The 24,307-nt window shown below is 32.4% G+C and overlaps 5 protein-coding genes across 8 annotated transcripts; 1 reads left to right on the top strand and 4 right to left on the bottom strand.

Annotated features, from left to right (window-relative positions):
- Positions 1-309: 309 nt before the first annotated feature.
- On the bottom strand, positions 310-3,231 carry LOC130943815 (ACT domain-containing protein ACR9-like). The gene is made up of 6 exons (XM_057871843.1): positions 2,868-3,231; positions 2,216-2,428; positions 2,018-2,123; positions 1,427-1,778; positions 792-1,076; positions 310-691 (listed from the first exon to the last, which is right to left on the bottom strand). Exons 1-6 carry the CDS (start codon positions 3,034-3,036, stop codon positions 545-547), a joined length of 1,272 nt encoding a protein of 423 aa, XP_057727826.1. The 5' UTR covers positions 3,037-3,231; the 3' UTR covers positions 310-544.
- A 1,625-nt stretch (positions 3,232-4,856) lies between these two features.
- LOC130944989 (UDP-glucuronic acid decarboxylase 6) lies at positions 4,857-8,651 on the bottom strand. Of its 3 annotated transcripts, none has more exons than XM_057873620.1 (13): positions 8,532-8,651; positions 7,889-8,005; positions 7,290-7,376; positions 7,043-7,130; positions 6,840-6,931; positions 6,607-6,671; positions 6,437-6,525; positions 6,102-6,179; positions 5,900-5,993; positions 5,747-5,813; positions 5,607-5,670; positions 5,472-5,512; positions 4,857-5,286 (listed from the first exon to the last, which is right to left on the bottom strand). In XM_057873620.1, exons 2-13 carry the CDS (start codon positions 7,976-7,978, stop codon positions 5,101-5,103), a joined length of 1,041 nt encoding a protein of 346 aa, XP_057729603.1. In that variant the 5' UTR covers positions 7,979-8,005; positions 8,532-8,651; the 3' UTR covers positions 4,857-5,100. The 3 variants fall into 3 exon arrangements, with proteins under 3 accessions (XP_057729603.1, XP_057729604.1, XP_057729602.1); XM_057873621.1 differs by lacking the exon at positions 8,532-8,651 and adding an exon at positions 8,479-8,499; XM_057873619.1 differs by lacking the exon at positions 8,532-8,651 and adding an exon at positions 8,114-8,451.
- Positions 8,652-9,111: 460 nt separating this feature from the next.
- LOC130943779 (uncharacterized) lies at positions 9,112-11,780 on the bottom strand. The gene is made up of 3 exons (XM_057871796.1): positions 11,209-11,780; positions 10,955-11,128; positions 9,112-10,867 (listed from the first exon to the last, which is right to left on the bottom strand). The coding sequence occupies exons 1-3, from the start codon at positions 11,746-11,748 to the stop codon at positions 9,173-9,175; spliced, it is 2,409 nt and encodes an 802-aa protein (XP_057727779.1). The 5' UTR covers positions 11,749-11,780; the 3' UTR covers positions 9,112-9,172.
- Positions 11,781-14,954: 3,174 nt separating this feature from the next.
- On the bottom strand, positions 14,955-18,467 carry LOC130943597 (uncharacterized). Of its 2 annotated transcripts, none has more exons than XM_057871537.1 (7): positions 18,080-18,245; positions 17,431-17,816; positions 17,185-17,339; positions 16,714-16,809; positions 16,350-16,606; positions 15,981-16,201; positions 14,955-15,728 (listed from the first exon to the last, which is right to left on the bottom strand). In XM_057871537.1, the coding sequence occupies exons 2-7, from the start codon at positions 17,788-17,790 to the stop codon at positions 15,342-15,344; spliced, it is 1,476 nt and encodes a 491-aa protein (XP_057727520.1). In that variant the 5' UTR covers positions 17,791-17,816; positions 18,080-18,245; the 3' UTR covers positions 14,955-15,341. The 2 variants fall into 2 exon arrangements, with proteins under 2 accessions (XP_057727520.1, XP_057727521.1); XM_057871538.1 differs by lacking the exon at positions 18,080-18,245 and adding an exon at positions 18,292-18,467 and having other exon boundaries at positions 14,956-15,728.
- A 4,019-nt stretch (positions 18,468-22,486) lies between these two features.
- LOC130945680 (WUSCHEL-related homeobox 2-like) lies at positions 22,487-23,266 on the top strand. The gene is made up of 2 exons (XM_057874382.1): positions 22,487-22,814; positions 22,944-23,266. The coding sequence occupies exons 1-2, from the start codon at positions 22,487-22,489 to the stop codon at positions 23,264-23,266; spliced, it is 651 nt and encodes a 216-aa protein (XP_057730365.1).
- Positions 23,267-24,307: the final 1,041 nt, after the last annotated feature.

Raw genomic sequence — 24,307 nt, 5'->3', positions numbered from 1 at the left:
ATATCTCACTTAAAGAGAAAGCCGCTATTCTAATAAAAAGGAAAAAAAAAAAAAAAGAAAGAGAAAACACTATAAAAAAGGAAGAACTGAAAGGGATAAATTTAGTTATCATAGTCACAAGATACACAAATAACTAAAGTATGGGAATATCTTGCATAATTTTCCCCGGTGTGGTCTTGCTGCGACAAGTTAGCGAGTTCTCATCTATAATGAAGATCGGAAAGATAAAAATACTCCAAACAATGACACTGACAAAATGAACTCTTGGATTCATTCTCAATGGCTTTCTGTTTCACTTTTAACAAGTGATAACCGAACAACAGAAACTCTTGCATCTCCTGACTGAACTTTATTTCATTAATAAAACCTTTATAAACAACGTGTTAGGATGAAACAAACATCATATACTCACTAACGAAATTACAACGCCAACAATTGATCATCAGCATAAGAAATAATAATCAGAAGACACAACTACTATTGGAAACACCAGATGAGGCATATTATGCTAAAAAAAGGAAAAAGAAAAAGCACTATTCAATATCTACCAACCCATCAACGTTCTTCTAACTCTATCTACAATCTGATTTCTAGCAGCAACACTTGTTAAGTGAAATTCACAGTTCTCATCCAAAAGGAATCTGTACACCTCCCATTCACGTGCTGATGCTGAATAACGTCCTACTTCAGCCTAAAACAAAAAAGGAATAACATAAACATTGTAAGATCTTGATTATCGATAACAATTGGAGATAGTAGAGATTTTCTATCACATTGCTGAATTTGCTTACCGAGAAAACACAGATTCCAAGTGTTTTGAGAGCATATGTGACATCATAGAACACCCGAGGTCTTCCCTTTCCAGATAGCTCAACTGGATTAGCAACCAATAGTTCAGTATCGGGCCCTCGGCTGGCAATCATAACTCGCAACGGATGAAGCATTTCCTGCTTTAGACGTGAGCAAAGCGCACTCTGCTTCCCGGAATCCAAAATCTTTTTCCCATCTTTCTGCTGAATAAATATGTCTAAATCACGATACCCTTTTGTGTTTGGTGAAAAGCGGCCATAAGAAATCTGAGAAGAAGAATTCAAGTGTCAGCAAACTGCAGCAATGCTATAGTTTTGCCAGGGTGAATAGAAAGTTAGTCTTAAAAGAAGACTAATGGTAAATTTAGAGGACAATTACTACCCAATAACTTCGGCAAAACTACAATTTCTAATAGTAACAAAAGGATCATAGGTCGACAAAACTGATAAAATAACCATAAATATAAGTCCAAGGACTTTTGAAGTCAGCATTCTACCAAAAATTGAAGAAATGAATATCGAATATATTTGAAGGATATTTGAACTTGAAAGAAATGAGAACCTATCAAGCATACTTATGTTGCAAAAGTAATTCCATAAAGAAAGAAAACCTATACCTTTATATTCATGTCTTTCAAAGTTCTCATAATGTCATAAAGAAGACCCTTGTGATCCGCACAATGTATTTGAATAAGTGTGTGAGCTGGACTTAGCGAATTGTCTATTATCACATTGGTCCTTTTCAACTTCGTCATATCTGGGCTAAGAGCTTGAGAACGCCGCTCATTATCTGATAACTCGCATTGAAATAGCTCCTCGGCTAAAACAGGTGACAGAGAAGTGATGCCTTGATTACATTCATACTCCGGACCGGCCAATTGAAGTTCACAGCTGACACAGGAGTCTTGGAGAACATTGTTCAATCTTGCGCACGTCTCATCTTGTCGCTTTCTTGTGTGTAAAAGTTCCCTATAACAAAAAATAAGTGACAGTTACCAACAGCCAGCATTACTCACTTGAATCAAAGGCATCAATATTTGACAGAACCAATAGATTCCTTATAATGTTCATAAGCCAAAAATTTCAAGTAGCATCTCCTAAGGCGAAGCCACATCTAGAAAAGAAACATATTCCTTGCAATCAACATTATCAACTAATCCCACCATGGCATTCAGCTGAAAATTTTCACAATCAGATAGGCCACTCACATGTTATCTGTTACGAAAAAGAGGTCCAAGACTCTGCCATCAGGTGTCGTCGTCACTTTCACCTTTTGTATAGAAAGTTCAAGCTCCGACAGGACTTTTGTAACATCTAGAAAAGTATCAACTATAGCATAAGCAACACAATTGCAGCTGACACACACACAACATGAAAGATCAACTCAAAGAAAGAATTTCTGCTACCGTGTAATAATCCCTTTCGATCAAGGCAACAAAACTTGAGTAAATATTCAGGAGATGATCTTGGAGGTTGCTGGACGAGATAAAACGAGGCTGAACACGGTGGGCAAACTGATTGAAGGCGATCTTTAAGGAAAGAACAACTCGTAGCGAGCAATGTGGAATGAGGAATTACCCACAATACAATGTAGCACCAAATGCCATCAGTTGAGATGTCTGACAATATTCAGAGGAGTGAAATAAACCGATCAGCCTCCACTAGCCATAGCATTTAAGCCAAGAAAACCACTCACACTATAAAAAATCTCACGAGTCATATAATAAAAGCCAAAGCCACAAGGAAGCATTTACTCAAGAGTCTAAAATCTATTTGAAAAAAAAATACCAGTAATCAAGATGCAGCACAAATAATTCAGCGAAGTAAGATATCTATTTTTAGTATTTCGAAATTAATGAAATCTGTGCTATTATCATGAAAGTTATCAGAGTTAAAAAATTCTTTAAACTATGAAGCCACCAAAATTAAACAACTACTTTAGCAAAGAGGAAATTAAATAAATAACAAATTTTGCAACTGAAGAATGTCATAGAAGTGAAACAAAATACCCAGTCTACCAAAAAAATTTAAGCGGTGAAAGAGTTTAAGGATGACAACCTCCTTTGGCAATGGAGAGACCAAAATCGAGGATGATTCTGAAGACATCGCAAGCGAGACCGGTTTTGTCGGGGCAGTTTACAGTTATGACAAAAGGCTCACCAGACTTGCTGGCTTCCTTTATCTGAACAACGTCATCGTCGCCGCCGGCGCCGCCGAGAACTCTCATGATGATGATGGTTACAGGTCTGAGACGCGTCCCAGGTCAAAGGAAGTGAATCGGTGAGATGGTTTTGGTTTTATAGTTTTAGGTTAAGAAAGGTTTGGGTTTGAGTTTGAGTTTGTTACGTTGCTTAACAAAAAAGAGTAATTGAAGGGAGGAGAAGCTTGAGAACAGTGTGGTGACTGGTGAGAGTTAAGATTAGATTTTCCCCATCTAATTCCTCGTTAACCTGACTCTGATTCGACATGTCCACGTCAGCAATCCAGAAGCCACAGTAGTGAAACGTCGCCAATGTTGCTGGCTTGCTGCTTATTTTTCTTGTGTTTTTTTTTTGGATTAATTTGTAAATCTAAGTTTTATTTAAGAGTTTGTAGTAATCAACGTGTTATTATATATACAAGGCGTAATTTGAAATTTTATATTTATTTAAATAGATAAGTAAATTTATTATTTTACTAATTTAAATTAGTTTTTCTTTCACTTTAATTTGAGATTTCAGTTGTTTTATATCTATTTTAAAATGTTTTATTTTTTTATATTTATTTTAAATTTTTTAATTTTGAATTGTATTGAATGATTAGAAAATTTGTTAATTGTTATAATTAAGAGGAACGATATTAATTAATTAATTTGTTTTTTAGTAATTTTTAGATTCATTTATTATTAGTGTTGCAAGTGTAAAGAATGTATGAAATTTGTCTGACATTAAAAAAAAATAAAAAAGTGTGAGAAGTTTATAAAATGAAAAATCTATTAACTTATTATTTTAAAATTTTTGAATTAGATGTAATATTTTTTTATCTGATATTCTTTCACTTGATTTTTCTGTGAAATCTTGGTCAAAAGTTTCCCAAACCGCCAACATTTAATTAGTTATTGACACTTTTTCTATATATATGATCGCGCCCTAATTTCTATATATTTATTTAGCTGAATACCAACAAAGCATGTTCCTATTGTGAGTTGTGACAAACGTAGGATTAAGACTCTGGATGCAATACAAATGTTATTAAATAATCCTAAGAACTCTTCAGGTCTTTTGTTTGTCAGTTAATTACAATCAAGTTAGATAGAAATAAATTTTTATATTTTGTATGTAATTAGTGAATTAAAATAAATATAATTTTATATTTAAAATAAATTAAAATAGAAAAGAAAAACTAAGAGAGTAGAAAACACTTTAGTAAAAGATTGGAAAGCTAAAAATTAAACTTCTAATGTATTTCAATGATTTTTTTGAAAATAGTGTTATGGAAGTTTTCAGCAAAGGAGTACAAATATAAGAAGATAAATTTTAATATTAAAATAACCATCTATACACCTAATGAAATGAACATCCGATATATCTATTATTCACATTATTTAATATTTTCATTGTCTACTTATACTTTTTCATATAAGAAAAACAAGAATTTCAAATAACTAGAAGCCAAGGAAAGGAGGCAACACTCAACCAGTTCTATTGGTTTTACAAGATTTGTCACTTGCTAGAAGAGTCATTAGGTAAGATGAGTTAAGAGAATTTATGAAAAATAGGATCTTTAGTTCATGCAACTTCAGCACTGGAGAGGGAATGATGATTGAAAATATGCAACTTTTAGAAAACAATATGATTTTTTATTTGCCGTTTATTTTCCACCAAGTGAAAATTAGTCCACAAAAAGTAACAAGTCATTTGACTTATGTGGACCTTGTATCAGAGTAAAAGACACATCTCCATACTCTAATAACATTTATCTATTTTCCAAGGGATGTGTTTACTTGGAAGAAACTGAAAACCCAGAAAATGTGTATAACGAAATTCAGAAGAATATTAAAATTAAAAGAAAAAAAAATCATAAGCAGAAATTTCAATTCAATAAACATTCCAAAATTTGAAGTGACAAGCTGTAGTCTTCTGGCAAATAATAAACATTTAAAGATAACAACTCTTTAAGACTTTAACTATGTGACAATTCAGAAACCAAATTAGAAAGCCATCCAAACCTCCTGAGTATAATAACTATGAATATGAAAAATTTTAAAACTGCAGATTCATCCCTCTTAACATGTATGGACAGAGTGAGGGAGTTAATTGCTCTTGTCAACTCCAAGCCTCAGACGGAAATCCTCCTCCATGCGAGGAAGACCATCGCGCAACTTGATTTTCGGTTCCCATCCCAACAATTCCTTTGCCTGTGATATGTCCGGTTTCCTCTGTCGTGGATCATCCGGGGTGTTCTCCACCATCTTGATCTCCACTTTTGGATTAATAAGCTGCAAAGCATGCATAAAGCATTAACAAAAATATTTGCATTCTCTTTGCAGATAAAAATATAGATGAAATGTGTTAATTTGGTATTGTGCTCATATAAGTCCTTAAGATCAAAACAATTTTGTAAATCATACTAGGAGAGATGAAGGCTACTAATATAAAAGGGTAAAACATCTTAAAAACTAACCTCCTTCACTGTCTCAGCAAGTTCAACCATTGTAAATTCACCTGAAAATGTAAGCATACTCAAATAAGTAACTGAGGCTAAATAAAGGTAAAAGTGAGTGGTATTCAAAGATAGGCCTTTCAATATAACTCTTACCTGGGTTTCCAAGGTTGATTGGTCCGGTGTTCGGTCCTTCCATGAGACGGATAAGGCCATCAACCTAAGGCATTTCACAAAATAAATATAAGCAGATTCCTGGTTTTAATACAACAATTAAAACAGATTCAGATACATACCATGTCTGAGACGTAGCAAAAACTGCGAGTTTGTGTCCCTGGAGATTGGACTGTCAAGGGTTCACCACTGTAAAACAACAACAATTACTGATTAGGCAGAAACGAACCAGAATGGAGGGAAGAAAAATGAAGAAGAATTAAGTTAGGCAATACCGAAGTGCCTGAGCAATGAAGTTGCTAACAACACGTCCATCATCGATGTTCATGCGCGGTCCATACGTGTTAAAGATTCTTGCAATGCGTATTTCTAGGGTTGAACATGAAGAAGAAAAACATCTCAAGGAGTGAAGTCTCTTTGGTAAATTTATACCAGACATATGTCATAAAAGAGCAATAATTGAAGACAAGGAATTACCTAGCCCATGCTGCCTATGATAATCAAACATCAAAGTCTCAGCCACACGCTTCCCCTCATCGTAGCAGCTACGAACTCCTGTTATTAACATATATTAAGTCCTCAGTCTATGTCTACATGAATATGCATAAAAGAAATTATCTGCCTCAATAAGGTGAGCCTTCATCAAGGAGCAAATGAAGGGTGGGGATATAAAACAATTAAAGGAAAAATTCCCGGAAAACTCATCAAAGGAACTAGAAGCGAGTTCACAAATTGAAGAGGAAATTACTAACACATAGGATTAACATTTAAGAAGCCAAGGTAAAAGTTAAAGCCGGGAAAAAGGAAATTACCAATAGGGTTAACATTTCCCCAGTAGCTTTCAGGTTGGGGGTGCACAAGAGGATCACCATAAACCTCAGAAGTTGATGTAAGCAAAATCCTGTCAAAAAAATTAGAACCAATTAAGAACAACTTATAGCAGCATTTGAGGTTAAGTTGAAAATATAAAAGAAATCCGAACCTTGCTCCAACTCGCTTCGCAAGCCCAAGCATGTTCAGTGTTCCAATCACATTTGTCTTTATTGTCTGTAAAGTTATTATTCCCTTACAAATTAGAAAGTCTTTCAAGGTATGACCGATAGAGAAAATGTTCAATTAAAGATGCATGACAGGAGCTTGGTGATGAACTAGAAAGCAAATTCTTCAGCCTTTACAGGATGGTTAAAGAGACAAAAGAAGACCTCAAAACGATACCTTCACAGGATTGTATTTGTAGAAAATAGGAGATGCCGGGCATGCAAGATGATAGATCTGATCAACCTCAATCAACAATGGCTCCGTAACATCTATGTATGGGATCAAAGTGAAAATGTGCATCAGTGTCACTGGTTTACTAACAGATTTAAAGGAAAAGCGCAAGTCTTGGATAGTTGATAATAGAATAGATGAGATAATACCATGACGGATAAGCTCAAATCTTGGATGACCAATCCATTTTTTGAGATTGTCCTTGGATCCAGTGAAGTAGTTATCAGCAACAATGACCTGGTTAAAGACAAGGTTATTGTGGCAGAACTTTGTTAAATCACACATTGTCCTATTTGCTTTATCATAATTTATTTCATATAAGAAGATAGGAAGTTGTTTCATTTATTTAGAATTATTTAAACATGAATAAAAATTCTTTAAATGTAACATGCTGACCTCATTTTTTTCATTTTCCATCAATCTGTCAACCAGGTGAGACCCGATGAATCCAGCTCCTCCAGTGACCAATATTCTCATGTTGGACTGTAATCAAGAAGGAATAATAAATCAATAATAGGTCAAAGTAAAACACGACGAGGTAAAAAGATGTTTCAGATGTTTCTCTGAAACATCTGTGATTCGAGTAAAGTTTATAGCCAAACACCTAATACAAATTGGATCAAAGATGCATAATTCACCTCTCATATACATAATCCAGAAGCATAGATACAACAATGAATATAAAAACAGAAAGGGAAAAAAATCACTGAATACAGTTAGTATACAGTATACAGTCTATACTGATCTGTTTACAGTATCAATGTGTCACTTAGAAACAGACTTGTAAACAACAATTGATTCATTGTATCATTAACTAATTATGGTCACATCATATTCAACATATGGGGAAGAAAAAGACATAACATCAACCAAATCTTCAATCAATAAAATTCTAGCATTATGAGTTATATAATTAAATAATGCAATCAACATGATGATCACAGTGACTTATTTGCAACAAAAGAACAAGAATTTAAAACGATGCAATGACTCACCTGAAAGAATTTGGAGAAACGCAGGGGAGATGGCAGAGGTGGCTGCTTTGTTGATGTTTGGTGATCTCCATTAGAAGAATTGCTTGCCATTGTCAGAGACCTTTAAAAATCAAAATCCTGTAAAATAAAAAATTCTAGTGGATAAATAACATTCACAATCCAAATAATCTGGCTTTCAAATCCATTAACTAAAGGGTCAATTCCAGGAAAGAACAGGAACTGAACCTGATGAATAATAGGTCTAGAAAATTAACAACACAAAACCCTAACCAATCTTCTGATACAAGCATAGAATGTTAATACACCCATTTATATATAGAGAGGAATAAATTAAGATCCCCCACCAAACGGTGAATTTAAAAGGGAATAAAAACATTTATGAATATGAAAAATATAGAAATTTGGAAGAAAAACAATGAGTAATGGAAGCCTTGAAAGTCACGGAAAGTAGGAGGAAAACATAATGAAAGCACCCAGGCAACGACACAGTAATGGAAATCACACCAAACTAATATTCTGAAGTAAACATTCAGAAAAGGGAAAAAAATAAATTAAAAAAACAAACAAAACGCAACCAAAAGAAGCCTCACATTGAAATTTGTGTCTTTGACTAATCTGTATAAAATAAAGGGTGTGAATTTACCTGACTAATGAGAAATTGAGGTGTTGATGGTGGGAGAGATCACGGATGAGACTAAGTGAAAGTGAAAGGATGAAACTAGTTGGAGTGTGAAGAACGAAAGCGAATATGCTCTGTTGCTGCATGCGTATGTGAACTGTGAAGTACAACGTTACTATATAATGGCCTGCCACGTCATTTGTGATGACGCTTATTAGACCTACGTGGACCCCATGTTCTTATCTTCAAATTTTAATCTCTCTTCTATTAATTAAAAAAGATAAGAATTTTTGTTTCAATATTATCAATTATCCGCAACGATATTTCGATTCAAACATTTTTTAAAATATTTTTCTCAATATATAATTAATAGTCCCGTTACAATAATAATAATAATACCAAGTCAATAGCATGCGTTACTGATTTTGTTCTTGTTTAGGCTTGGTATCTTTTCTTAAATTTTAAAATCAAATATTTAAGTAGATGAAGCTCAGATTTAGATAACTTTTGTTAAAAACGATTGATTTATTTAAATTAAATTAAATTTTAAGCTTATCTAATATCTTATCTTCTTTTCCGCCTTAATAATCATATCAGTATCAAGTTAACATTAACATAAACGGACTATATCATAAAAATGATTATACACATCTTGGACTTTAATTTCATTTGTACAAAGCATATAATTTACATGATATCTCATACAAATTAATCTCGCTATTGGGATTGTTCCACTGAACAAGTTCTTTCATGCACTCTTCAATTTGCATCACCTCTTGCATAATAGTCTTCAAGCAAAAACCTAAAGCACTCAAACTCACCACAATTTGGCTCTTCAACTCTTTCTCATCTTCACCATCATACAAGCTCTCAACAACACTTGTTGACCTTTGAAGAAAAGAGTCTATCTTATTCTCTATTCCTTCCTTGCCCAAAATAAAAAGCATCCATGCATCACACTTGGTTGACTTTCCATGTTCAAGATCACTAGAGATTCTCTTTCTCTCAATCTCCTCCTCAAGAATCTTAAGAGATTTCATTCTAGATATTTCCTCCAAATGTTGGATTGAAGAGCAAATCAACTCCTTAATGTGTCCAAGTTCATCTTGTAGCATATTCACATCCTCTTTCTCATCATATATCTCATCCTCCATATGAAATTCTTGTTGGATAAACTTCAATGCTTGATCTCCAAAGTGCAAGAGATCCACCAAATTTGACAATGATCCCAAAAGCTTATTATAACACTCTTCATGAAATTTTAAGAACCAGAAATTAGGCTCAATTTCTGCTTCCACCACAAACTTCCTTAGCTCATTAACTTGCATTCTAAACTTTCTTAATGTATCTTCCAAATCAGTTTTGCCTGCAACTCCAATTAGGCCCAATGATCCAATGGACTCACCAATTGTGACCAAACATTGAGAGAGCCCAACTTTGGCTAAAGTAGAAGCCCTTTTAGGCATGAATATGAGGTCCACAAAAATAGAACATAAAAGCCCAATAAAAGTTTCAATGATTCTTGCAATGGCAAATTCGCTTGGTGGGCCAAAATTTTTCCTACCAAGGATTAGAACAGCCCCAATAACTGCAGATATGCCACCTGCTGGGCCATACATTCGGCTTCTTTGAAGGATGCTTGCAAAAATAAACCATGGAACGAGAGAAAGAAATCTAATGGGCAAAAATCTCTCAAAGACAAAACAGCCCAAAACTCCATACACAGTTCCTAACACTGTTCCTTGGGCCTTTACATTTGCTGCTCTGAATGTGGGCTCCCTTCCTGAAACATAGCTAACTGCAACAGGAAGCCCGGCCCAGAACCCATTCTCTTTGCTGTAGGTTAATCCCATGAACACTGCAAGGCCCAATGAGATTGAAAATTTAATTGCTGGAACAAGGTTTGTGTTTCCCATTATCATGGCCCAGTTAGCCCAGTTTCCTTTACTGTTTGGGGAAATTTGAGCTTTGTCTTTTTGTATAACACAAGAAGTAGTAGTGAAGGATGTGTTGTGAAGAAGTTTGGCACAAAATAAGAAGAAATAAGTGGGTAAATCTTGGTGGGTTGTTGGCATGGTATGAAATGATTGGAGGAAATTTGTTGTGGCTTTTGTGCTTGATTCAGAAACAGTTAGGGAAGCCCCATGTTTTGTGGTTAAGGTAACATGTTCCTCTAGTGTGCTAAGGCCATGTTTAAGGTCTTCATTGAGAATAACAATGTTGATTGGGAATAAGTTGGTACTTTTCAAAGCTAATTCCATCCCTCTGAGGTTGGTATCTATCTGTTGAAGTCTCTTCATTGGGACCCAGCAATGCAACCTGAAAACCTTAAGCAGAGGTGTCTCCCACCGTATGCTATCCTGTTCAAAATGGAATACACATAATAAGATTTTATTTTTAAATAAATTCAGCAATTATTTTTATGTGAAGTTGATAGCTGAACTTACTTGACGGCTAACGATTGCTTGAAAGAGCTTGGTTTGAGTAGTTACGAAAGACTTAGCATGAGTGACTAATGCATGTGCAGATGCAAAATTGATGTCATCCTCGCATATTACCTTTATTAGCACTTGCAATCTCTTCAACATACTCTTCCTTAATACCTTGTAATTTCTCTTTACCTGCACGTACAGCTTATATGTTTTATGACTAATTGTATCCCAATAAAAAGAATATGAATGATTATATATCTAACAATAACCTCAGAAGTCGCAAGACGAGGATAGGGAAGAAGCAAAGCAAGAAGGCTAGCGATGACGCCAAGTGCAGTACTTGCAGCCAAGCGCAAAGGGTGCATGAGAGGATCGGTGTGGACTCCATTAGCATAACCTGTCACATAAACAAGCACTATTTGACCAAGCGATATTCTCTTTGCCAACAAATGCGTTGACCGATCCGAAGGAAGAACCACCACAAAGGCAGCCACAGCCACGGCCACAGCGGTGGTGGCATTGGACAAGCGGGCTGGGTGCACAACCCAGAGGGTGAGCATGGCGGGGCCGATGGCTTGGATGGTGGCGTAGAGGGCGAGCCAGCATGCTCGAAAGGTGTCTCCGAAGGTGGCGTCGTTGATGATGATGAGAACGAGAGAAACGTATGAGAATGCAGGGAAGGTTATGAGGGTTTGAATGGAGGATGGGCCCAAGAGAGTAACGGAGCCCACTATGGTGCATGCTAGGGCGGTTCTGAAGGCTGAGGCTAGGCATGCTTGCCATAATGCTGGGAATTGGAACCGTGCCATGTCTCTAATTCTTCAATATTATTATTGTGTTACAAAACTTACTATATATAATGAGTTTAGAGGCACAAGGCACATGTATGTATTTATTCTCTCATCCATCACCATGCATGAAGTAGTGGATGTGTACGTGGGGCATTTTTTAGGTAGTGGAGTAATGTTTAAGGAGAAATTTTTGGGCTCAGCAATTTTTAAAATATTTGATAATTATTTTATCAGCATAAATATTAAATTATTTTTAATAAATAAATTTTATTAATTTATATGTGTAATTTATAAAAAATATGAACATAAATTATATTAATTTATGTGTATAAATTCTAATAAATATAAATATAAACGGTATATATTTTTTTAACATAAAATTTATGTAAATATAAGTATAAATTATTGTTAGTTAAATACTAACAAAAAATGATAATATTTTTTAGTTATATAACATTGTTTATATTTAAAAATCAAATGTCTTTATATAAAAATATTAATTAAAAGTTTTAAAAAATTCACATATGCAATTAAACTGTTTAATCTAATATTTATTTATAATTATTATTTTTATACAATAACATTTTTATGTAAATAGTCATTTTAAAAAAAAATAATATTGAAAATAAAATTGTTGGCTAAAACCTTGTTATACACTTAAACTTTCACTTTATACATAAAACATTTGTGTACAATAATCATAACTTGTGTCTATATTTTTTTTTTCTGAAAAACTAATGGAAATTATATATAAAAATTTGAATACGATATTATCCTCATATATATAAATAGTAAATCTTATCTTTATATTTTATCTTTTTGGAATCTCCTGCTAGTAAACTTGCACCAATGAGGAAACCATTTTCGTTTGTCTGAAATAAAATGAGAATAAGCATTGTAGATCGAAGAAACAACTGAAACCGTGCCAAAGGTTAGAAAGGATAAGTATAAGAAACCAATTATTTGGCTACCAATATTTTGCTAATTTTCTGCCAATTTCTGCCAAATATTTGGACTCTAATAGAAAATACCATTTTGATTTCTGATAGTATTGGGTGGTTATGTTTCTTGTAACGTAAATATTTTTTAATTAATGACAACATTTTAAAGCCTATGTAGTATATGTGGTTACGATAGATGTAGGAACCAATTTAATTATTTGCTTATACATACTGGTGAGTTATAAAAAAGACAAAGATGAACCTAATTATGTCATGTTCAGAATAGTATAAAAAATTAGACAATATCTAAAACTGTATATAGTAAGAGTGGTTATGCGCTTTGTTAGAGTTAGTGGCATTGGGTTCAACAATGCTGAGACTAAGAAGCAGAAGTTTCCAGGCAAATAAAGGAATCGGCCATGGAAGTGGGATTTTCATAGATATCCACTCAGATTGACTTCCGTTCCAGAATTGTACTGGAACCTTTCCCTTCGCAACGATGAAGGGTCACATGGCCCACCAAATTAAATTCAGCAATGAGATTGCATGTCCCCTTTGATGATTAAGCAACAAATATCACCACATCAATGAATAATGTTTCATTCGTTAAGATTTTATATTCACCCATAGAATATAATAAACAATATTTATTATTTTTAATTCTAAATTTTAATAATATAAGAAATAAAGTATTCGCTAATATTAATAGAAATATTAATTTTCTAATATTTAGATAGCTAATATTTTTTATTAATATTAACTAATATTTTAAATTAATACTTTTATTTTTATACTATCAAAATTTAAAATCTAATGTTTAGAATCTAAAATTTAGAATTAATCAAATATTAATCAATTTTATTAGTCATATAATATTATTCTTTTTAAAATATATATTTAGTATTTCATAAAAAATATTATACAATTATAAATAAGTTTAATTATTTATTTATTATAAATTTATTTATTTTATTATGACATATTTGATTATTTTAATAATTGGTTATTTAGTTAAAAAATATGAAATATGGTTATAAAATATAGATTAACTTATTTTTAATGTATAATATGGTTTAATTTTGTATAAATGAAAAAATTTAAAGATTAATAGAATTTATTATTTTTGACCAATATTTTTAGTTATTAGACTAATTTTTTTAATCTAGTAATTTAATAATATATTTTTAGTCTACACTTTAAATATTGTTGGCTAATTACTAGGTAAAAATAATAAATTCTGTTAGTATTTTTATTTTAAAAAGATTGTTAAATAAAACCTATAATATGTCGTCATCTCCAACAAATCAAATTACAATATAATATGGCAACACTATTAGTAATGCATGGTTTTGTATGTTAACTTTCTATGCTGACGAAATAAAATTGAGTTTGAGCTTGTATTTTTTATTTGAGGGAACACAGGAGGACCACACCCACACCCTCGTTGTTTCTACTTTCTTGGATTGGATCGTGGATGACGCTAGCGCTCTACACAATTTAATAATCTATTTACGCTTATAAAGGTTTTCTTGGAAACTTAGAAGCAAACCCTCCTATCATATGACCATAATACGTCTCATGTAGGTGGAAATCCTATGTAAGAAAGTAGGGCATCTTTGTCTTATTTTACGCTATAAAATATAAAATACAAATACTATATAGTTTTTCTCCAAATTTAGTGGTGTATTATAGTCTTGAATATTCATTCTCACCCACATTCTTTTTATTTTTTATTGGTTTATAGTAAGTGTCTCTTCTGGATTTGCACTATTCAGACAATGAATATAGCTGTGTCATGCTGCTGCCAGTTTCTGAGATTCTGAGATAAACAAGTGAGATGAGGGACAATGTAAATTAGGGTGATAATGAGTGTTGATAGTAACATGCACATACATAAGGCTCTGTATTTGGGACAGTTTATTTCTTAAAATAGGAAGTGCAGAATTTTAGTGATTTCCTGGTGCATAATGGGAAAATATCAATATTGTCCATATGATTCTTTCCTGAGATTCCAGTGAACATTCCACTAAATCTGTCACCAGACTCATCCATGCTCCCAATTGCAAATTTACTTATAATGTATTACTTTCAAAATATTGGTTGATTATACCAATTAAATAAGAGTCGGTTTTAAATCAGAAAAACGTGTCTCTGACATTACACAATGTGACTAAGACTTGTTAGAGGACAAAACTAATATGAAGCAAATACAAAAGTTCAGTAAAAGAAATTTGTTATATAAGCTAAATTCTGCTAAATGTATGAGGAAACATTAACCTCGTGCATAAGGAAAATCTCATTAGCAATATCACAAATTCACAATCTCAACTTTATCATTTTCTCAGTTTCTGTTATCCTTTCTCTCAGCTCCTCCACAGAACTTCAGCATAACGGTAGAACAAAACATTAAGCCCCCAACATGCACCAAATCTCAACCGATTTTTCTAAATCGTTTTCTTATTGCTAACATAAATATAGAGGACTACAGAATACAATAACTGAAGAAGCATTTTTTTTTCCTGACTTAATGAGTCTTTGATAATTGCTAAGTAATTCCATATCTATATTGCAACCGATAACTATACATCGTTAACTGTTTGGACAATGCCACACACTAAGAAGATTTACACAACCAGCAAAAGGAAACTGATTTGGCCAGCACTCTTTGCATTATGATGAGAGCAAATGGTGACTACCGGCATCATACATAACAAATCCAAGAGATATGAAAACCCAAAATATGAGAAAACCTATGAGAATGGTTCTCAACAACTGCTCATAGTTACCAAACGAATGATCTTCAGATTCATTGGAACGATGCAAATGCAATAATCTTGAATCCTCATTGTCACTATCACTAATACCTCCCACATTATCTCCCCTGCTGGTCCCTGCTGTATGAGGTTGCAGCATTCTACCATTGCCAATTTCAGAGCATTCTGAGCAAGTGCAGCAGCCTCCGAGATATGATGGCAGTGCTGGAAGATTATCAGTAAGAACCTTATGATACATCTTCCCTTCCATTTTCAACTTTTTCCGAGTTGTAGGCTCCAAACTCTTTGACGAAATGAACAAATTAAAATTGATTAGTAACACCCCGTTTCACATGCTATACTGTGTTAAATTCAACAGATAAGAAACTGAAAATATGATATTATGTAGATGGGTGTTTCACATGAAAATGTAAAATTGCAATTAATCTAAACAATTCATTCAAGATCCATATATTTGAAGACCATCAACCTGATGCAGCTTCTCTTACTACTTTCTAAGTCAATTTAGGCTGATGAAAGAGACAGGAGAGCCTACCTGGATAAAGCTCTGGGCAGTAAAATTAAGAACTTCTGGGAGTCGTATGACAAACAAACAACCAAGACGATTTGGGAAGTGCTCTTGCAGCAGTGAACAACAAGATTTCATCATTTGCATGGGAATTTTCAACGGAGATAAACCTTCACAGTCCACCAAGACAGTAATTTGGGGATTGTCTGCATCAACCAACTGCACGATTCCATGTTCTACATGTGATACTGAAATAACAAAGAGTGGATGCCATTAAACAATGGCATAAAATTAATAAGCTAAAAAACTGAGTTTACCCATGTTATGGAAATGAAAGGAGGGGAGAATCCTGCCCCAACTATTCAAAATACAGCATGTACAGAATGAGAAACATACCCACTGCCTGAGCAAATCGAGGTCTATCTTCAGATGCCAGTGTACTGCAAGCTAGCCCAAGCTTTACAATGAGGCAAGGTCTGTGCATCACATCATATCCATGCCAAAACACAACTTTTGACCACTTTTCCAGCTCTTCTTCAGTAAGAATTCTGTAAGCCTCTCGCCAGCGTACGGTCTTCTTGATTGAGGTAAGGAAGCATGAAAAGTCATTATTAGAAGCTGCATAAAATCTTCGGAGCTCATCATTATTGATTCTGCATAAACACTACAAAAATCATGGTCTGCAACAACCGGAGACACCAAGAAATATGATAGTTGTGAATAAGATTCTGTTCTGTAGATGTAGATAACCATAAAATACCTTTCTGGCAAACAAATCCCTTGACTTTCAAGCTCTTGAAAGAGTTGAGACAACCAATATTCAGATTCTAAAATTTTGGAATCTGTCGAGCACTGACTGCAGAAGCATGAAAAGAACAAGTAAGAAAGCTTGCAAGTAGAGCCAAATGATCAAGATACAAAAACCCGTAAAATAAAGTTCAAGTTTCATTTGACTAAGAACACAGCAACATGTTAATTCAAAGAAGCTGTAGTTATAAAAACACAACAATTCTGGGTTCAATATGCCTCACATATACATACATCATACAGGAGAAGATAAATGATTATTTGAGATAAGTTCTTCAAATTCTTATCCTAGCAAATAAAATTAGAGAACCATACATTCTCTCTTTTCCTAAGTACAAACTTGTACCCGTCAAAAAAATAAAGCACAAAGGGTTAATAGACAAATAGATAAACCTGTGAATGAAGATATAGAGCGTTCATATACCTTGTATTCATATCAGCCTGCACAGGAGATAATTCTGAGGATTTTACTAAATCACTATGTGAATCAGTAACACAATCTGACTTTCCATCACTTAATTCTGATTGGTCAGAGAAAATTGTTGCAATTGAAAGGGCTAGCAGTGGTCTTGATAGGACCTGACAGAATAGAGAATAATATGTTTGCTCCATTAAAATGTAATCAAATACATTTTTTTATGAAAAAGTTCAGAAATCTAGAACAACAAACCTGCATACTTTCCACTAAACCTTTAAAGGGTGCCCATCTCTGAATCCATTGGAAAGGCGGATAACAGAATATTTGGAGTGCCTGAAGGCCTTTCCATACAAATGGACATTTGCTTTTGGAGAACCTCCTTACAATCTCTAAAGCAGCAACTTTAAGCGCAAAAATTGTGATGCGGCCGACGGCACTGGTTCCAAAGTCACCATCAATCAGTGAAACAAGGTGCTGATGATATCTCAGCACAACAGATTTAGGGCGAGACAAAATCAGTGATTTTCTATATGTTTTTTCCCCAGTTGCAACACTGCCTTGTTTAGGGTTCCTGGTCATGTTAGAATTAGAATAGTCCACCGTGTCTCCCATGGAATCTGATGGCTAAGCAAGCTTCTCTGGTAGGCAAGCATGAAATTGAAAGTATATTTTCAAATACAACTCCATTAATCACAAAATTGTCTTCACAATTAGAAATATGTCTTGCCAATGCCTAATATAAACTTGTTATAGAAGCACAGAAATTAGCTTATTTCAGCTGCTGGAAGCAACCAAACATAAAGAACTTGAAGATCAAAATGATAACCAAGAGACATATATGTAAAGCAGCATTGCAACTTCAATTAGTTAGAAAACATGTTCAAACAAGAATAGCACCTACCAAAAGGTATAATAGGATGATGAAAATAACGAATTTCACAAAATCAACCACAGTAGACTCAAGTCAACGAAGAAACACACTTGGTTTGATTCATGCAGGAACCAAAGCCACAATGATGCTAAATTCGTATGAAATCTATTAACTATAATAAGAAGAATATATAAGCAACGCGAGGAGTAGGATGAGATAAGCTTCAAACTTCAAAGGTTAACCTGAAATTTGATCGGAAGCGATTACGAGGCCAAAAACATGGCTGCAGCAGAATCTGGAATCTGAGCTATGAGAATTCAATAGCCGGTAGCCACTGCGGCGGCGCAGGTCGCACCTCATTCATTCTCAACCGTTCATCTCCTCGATCTATCTTGACCATGGACGGTGTCGATTTATCTTTTGGTGGATTGAATGGATTCTCCATTTATGGGCCTATAAAAAATATTATATCGGTCCATCTCCTGGATTTTTTACATGTTTAAAAAAAATATACATTTTTGGTTGTATACTATAATTTTATACATTAACGAATATCTATATTTATTTTTTATTATATTTATATATATATATAATCATTTAAAGTGTTAAAATAATTTTATCAAAAATAATTTTAATATATTATATTTATTAAGTTATTTTAATTTTAATTGAGTAAATATATCTAATATAAATTTTAAATATTATCATTAAAATTACTTTAATAAAATATTTTTAAGAAGTATAAACTTTATGGAGTGACAATATCCACAACTTATGTTAGTTTTACTCTATACCAGGTAACATCTTCTTTGGCATATCATTATCACATTTGCGTTTGTGTTTGGGTGATTGATTTGATTCAATTACAATTATGTACAACTAAATCAATTAATTAATTATATCAACTATTTTGTTGTAAAACAAATAAATAAAAAATATAAATAAAAAATGTTCGATTAATATTTATCTTACTAAAATAGAGATGATTCAATATATATATATATATATATATATTAACTAATTATATATTACAATTTATAAAAAAGAAGAATATTTTTATATATATTGTTGTTGTATATGTATAGTCTGAATCCTGAGACTTAACTTGCTATTTATAGTCTTATTAAATTTTTTATTTTTAATTTTTATTAATATAATTTATTTAAAAATTTAAGTATTTTTTTTCTTGAGAAACTAAGCCACTCAAATATTAATAAGTATTCATATTCATTCTTATCACATTTGACTTTTTAATATAAAGACACACATTAGCTAAAATCTTTTCATATTATAAATTAAAGCATGCCAACAACATGTCACTAAAGATAAAAACAATATTAGTAAAGAAAAATGTTTGATAACCAAAAGAAAGTTAGACAAAAAATTTTTAAATTTTTGAAATGTTCTAATTTTTATAGTTACTAATAAATTCCGAATTTTTTAGGATATTTATTCCAATTAACTATTTCATCGAAAATTTATAACAACTTGCCAAACAAAAGCTAAAAGAAAAAAGAATAAGGATATTACTGGCATAATATCTATAATTGAATTCAAAAAAGCATAGACTTCGATTAATTTTGCCAATAGAAAACTATTTGAATAAAGAGCAAAGTTAATATAAATACAGATCAAACTAAAAATATTAAGCATAACAAACATTTTGTTCTTTAAAATTGACAGCCATAACTTGCTCAAGTTATTATGGAAGCGATCATAACAGTAGAATAATGATGGTACACTAGAAATCAATCCCTAATGAGGATGAATAAACATCTTATCAAAATCATAATAATAATGTAAAGGCATACCACAGGCATAATATAGTGTATAACAAACATTCTCATATAAAATTTCAAACCTTTTAATCATTAATTGATTATGTATGTGTGTGTTACCATGTATAAGAATCTATGAATTGCATACAAACTGCAACAATTCACCATAGCAAAAATGAGAAGACAAGAAGTCTCGTTCTATATTCTCTTTACATGTCTCATACTTGCAGCTTTTCTAAATAATCATTTCGCTACTGTTGAAATACATCAGGTTATTCATTCGGGTATGCATGCTTGTGACATTTGAAGTCTCTTTAATTTATGATTATTCTTACCTAGCTATGAACCAAGTTGTATATATGTAAACACAATCAAAACACCTCAGCTAATTGAATTGCATGTGACCTTCTTATAGTTTCAGTTGAAGCTGAGAACCATGCATGGAGGGCAATCCAATGCCACCACATCCTGTTACCTAGCTATTTTAATGTTATAAATACATATATTAACATATTTATTCTTTTTTTTAATAAAGAGATTCGAATCTCCAGATGAGTAAAAAAAAAAATCATATTATTTGAATTATAACTCATTAGACAATATATTTATTCGTTTGTAACTATTATTTTAATGTTATATATGGAATCAGGAGAATTTACAAAAAATATATTAAAAAATTAATCATTACTAAATTTACATAGGTGTAAGCTTTATAATAATTTTGATTTAAAAGTGATTAAATTGTCACTCTTTTTACTGTATTGTTTTTTTATTTTAACAAAATTTAATACAAATCCATTTTTGAATTCAAATTAATTAAGAATGAAAATGATAGGGCGAAGAAAAGAGAAAGTAAAGTCCCAATCTCATAGAAAATTAATTGATTACTGAAGAACAATAAAGAATAATAAATTTTGATAATTTTAATATTTTTTTATACTGTAACTTCTTGTATATTTTTAGAAAAAAATAATTATATGTGACTAAAATAAAATTTATTTATAAAAAAATTTTAAAAATCAGTATTTTTATTAAATTATAGTCATTATTTAATTATTAAAAAATATGTAATCTTATATTATTAAATATAATTTTATATTATTAAAAATATTAATAATAGTTATTAATAATTATAAATTACAAAATATGCTAACACTACTGGTTATTTATATGCTAACTTGTTATGAAATCTCTACAAATAACAATAAACAAATCTAGAACGCATAAAACCAGATCCTGCATGTTTGTAGCATTCGTGTAGCGATTGACACATTTCAACAAATTTGCGATCCAAACAATGAAGAATGCAGAATAAGAGGGGAAATATGAAATATGACGTAGCAAAGTAAATCCTTAATGTTGCGTTGTGTTCTCGAATTGCGTGGAAGAAATAAACAGGGCAAGGGGGAATGTGCCATCTGCCACCCATTTTTATGTGTCTTGTTCACGAGGTGAGATGACACTGATAATTAGAGGCGGCCACACTGCTTATCGACCTTTGCTCAATTTGTCAATGTCTGCGCTCTTCTCTCTCTTCTTTAAGCCACCAAGACTGCGCATGCCTTTATCATCATCATAATAATAATGCTTCTAAAAAAAATGAATAATAAAACATTTTAAGATCATATAAAAATTCCCAATAATGCAGCTAAAATAAAGTAAAATATGAAAATAAATATTCTTCAATAGAAAAAATACTTGAAAAAATAAAATGTGATTTTTTATTTTTAATTTTTTAAGTGAGACCAAATTAAATAAAAAAAATAAAGAATTAAATTATATACTGAACAGCATTTAAATTTTTTTTAACGGAAGAGAATCCACTTCTATAAAATATAAAATGGAATGTTTAATTTTTTTTCAAAGACAAAAAATTTTATTCATTAGGAATAAAATTGTAAAAAAACCTAACTATTAGGTTAATACAAATAGAATTAGGATTCTTCTAAACGTACTCAAAAGAGCATAATAATAATAAATTTAAAATAAAAAATAGCACTTCAACGTGAGATTGGAGCAAGTTTTTGAAGAAGCTTAATTAATTGATAAAATTAAAGGAAAATAAATCTAACTAGACATTGCAACATATGGATGAGTATGAGAGACACTTATTCGCATGGTGCGGGCGGCTTATCATTAATGAGAGAGAGATTATGAAAGACTAATAACGGGCGGTGGAGAGAGAATCAGAAAGGATATCAATAGTCAAGACGAGAGCAAGATTATGCTGTTTCTTTAATTATTTTTGGTTTCTAAACATCTCTCATTACTTGCCACTTATTTATTAATTAGTAATTAGTAATCTTAATATATAAGCAGAGTATGTGTTAATTAAATATATAATATAAAAGGTGTATGTCGTGGATAACGATTATTATTAGGATCAGCAATAGCATGCTTAAAATGTTGGGAATGACAAATTAAAAAGAGAGAGAGAGAGATGAATTGAAGGTGAGTTAGAGCATGGAAAGATGCGGTTGGGTAATGAAAGTAGTAGTAGGTTAGGGGGCAGGGTCGCTTTGGAAGTTGAATTAAGATGAGATGCTACTAATTAATATAAAGGATGATTAAGATCAAGAGTTGATGAAACCCAACCCATACTACTAATAACTATTAATACTCTCTTAAAAAGCATAATAAGCACTCGATCGGCCTACTAATGGAGGAGAGTGTTGCCGCAGGGTCGTCGTCAAGTTGTTCGCGATGGAACCCAACGAAAGAGCAGATAAGCATGTTGGAGGAGATCTATAACCAGGGAGTGAGGACTCCAAACCCTAAAGAAATAAAGGAGATTATGGAGAGGCTCAAGGTTTATGGTCCCATTGAAGGGAAGAACATCTTCTACTGGTTCCAGAATCACAAAGCCAGGCAGCGTCAGAGGCAAAAAGATCATCATCAACAACAACTACGTCTTCAACAACACCATCATCATCATCCTTATTTCAATCGCTTTCTCAATTCCATCTCTCCCCCGCTTTCTCCAACTGGTTCCTTCATTCTCCTCTCATCTTCTTTCATTTTCACTTACTATTATTATATGCATGCTTTCTGCACTCATCAAATATATGTTAATATTCGCTATTGACTATTGACCTTCCATTGACCGAGTCTTCCAGTGGTGCGTAGCCCAGCATATGGGTTGGTACAGAGTGAAATTGGGCACTTTCCAAATCAACACTCAAATTTGGTGGTAAGCCCAAGGACTGATCAAGCATTGCCCGTGATGATGATGCCACCTCAGCCCATTAGCCCAAGGATTGAGGATGTTGTGCCAATGATGATCCCACCTGGGCCCATCAGCCCAAGAACATTGGATCTGTTTCCGCAGCACCCAACTGGCACTTTGGCAGCAGGCAGGGCAAGACAGCAATCTAATCATGAACTTGCAAATAACAACTTCATTGACTTTTTCACTTCTCCGGGCCGGGCCCAACCTTGACTCATTGTTATATACTAAGCTCTAACTCTCGGAACTGATTTTTTGCTTCCAAAATTGGATAGGATAGGTCGTTATGAAACTCTTGGACTTTCTTAGTTATTGCTTTTTTTCTTTTATCTATTATTCATGTTATGCCATGCCAACTATTTAGGTAAAATATCAGAAAGCGAAAATGTAATATAAACAGGTCATGCATGTACGTTATGTAGTATATATGAGAAGATTCTCTGGCACTGAATCTTGTTCATGATGATATTTTTCAATTGAATTTTTCTGTTTTTATTTATCCTGGTCATATTTCGCACGGAAATCAAACAGCAAGAATACGATCTAAGAAGCTTCGTATCGTTACGAGTGGATCCAAAGCGCCTCACCCTATTTTATCTAACAGAATTTTATTCCATTAAGTTATGCTCTTGTGGATGAGCTTTATTAAGTTCTTTTTCCTTGCCACAGAATTAAACTTATCTTAATTTTAAATTTTTACACCTTAGGATATATGCTTTCACATTTTACTTCTGCTAACTAACCCTTCTTGTTAAGTCATTCTTTTTCTATATGTTTTTGTCACATACTTATTATTAGAAACCTTACTTTTTTGGATACCACCATCATACTTAATTAATAGTTTTCTAGCATATATACTTGTATTATAGATTATCTCATTTTAATGGTTTTGTTTGTCTATTCTTATAGGATAAAATGCACTGTTTTACAAGAAAAAAAAATCTTGTGTTTTTTAGTTGTTTGCTTATATTTTTTAAAACTAGTGTGTAAAAGCATAAAAAACCTACAACGTTTTTTGAGAAGCAGTTTGACCGTTTGTAAACAAATATTTGCATAAAATTAATTTTGCAAAAATAATTTTAATTAAAAATGAGTTGATAATAATGTGATTTATATTTGGTAATTTTTATTTAAAATAAATTAAATATTGTTTAGATTACATTATTTAAAATTACTTTGAAAAATAAAAAATTACAGAAAAGGATATAAATTTAAATAATTATTTTATATTATTTTATAATTTTATTTTAGATA

Source organism: Arachis stenosperma, chromosome 8 (genome assembly GCF_014773155.1).
Source record: "Arachis stenosperma cultivar V10309 chromosome 8, arast.V10309.gnm1.PFL2, whole genome shotgun sequence".
NCBI lineage: Eukaryota > Viridiplantae > Streptophyta > Magnoliopsida > Fabales > Fabaceae > Arachis > Arachis stenosperma.
The sequence above is the reverse complement of the archived record's forward strand: the minus strand, read 5'-3'. Positions and strand labels throughout refer to the sequence as shown.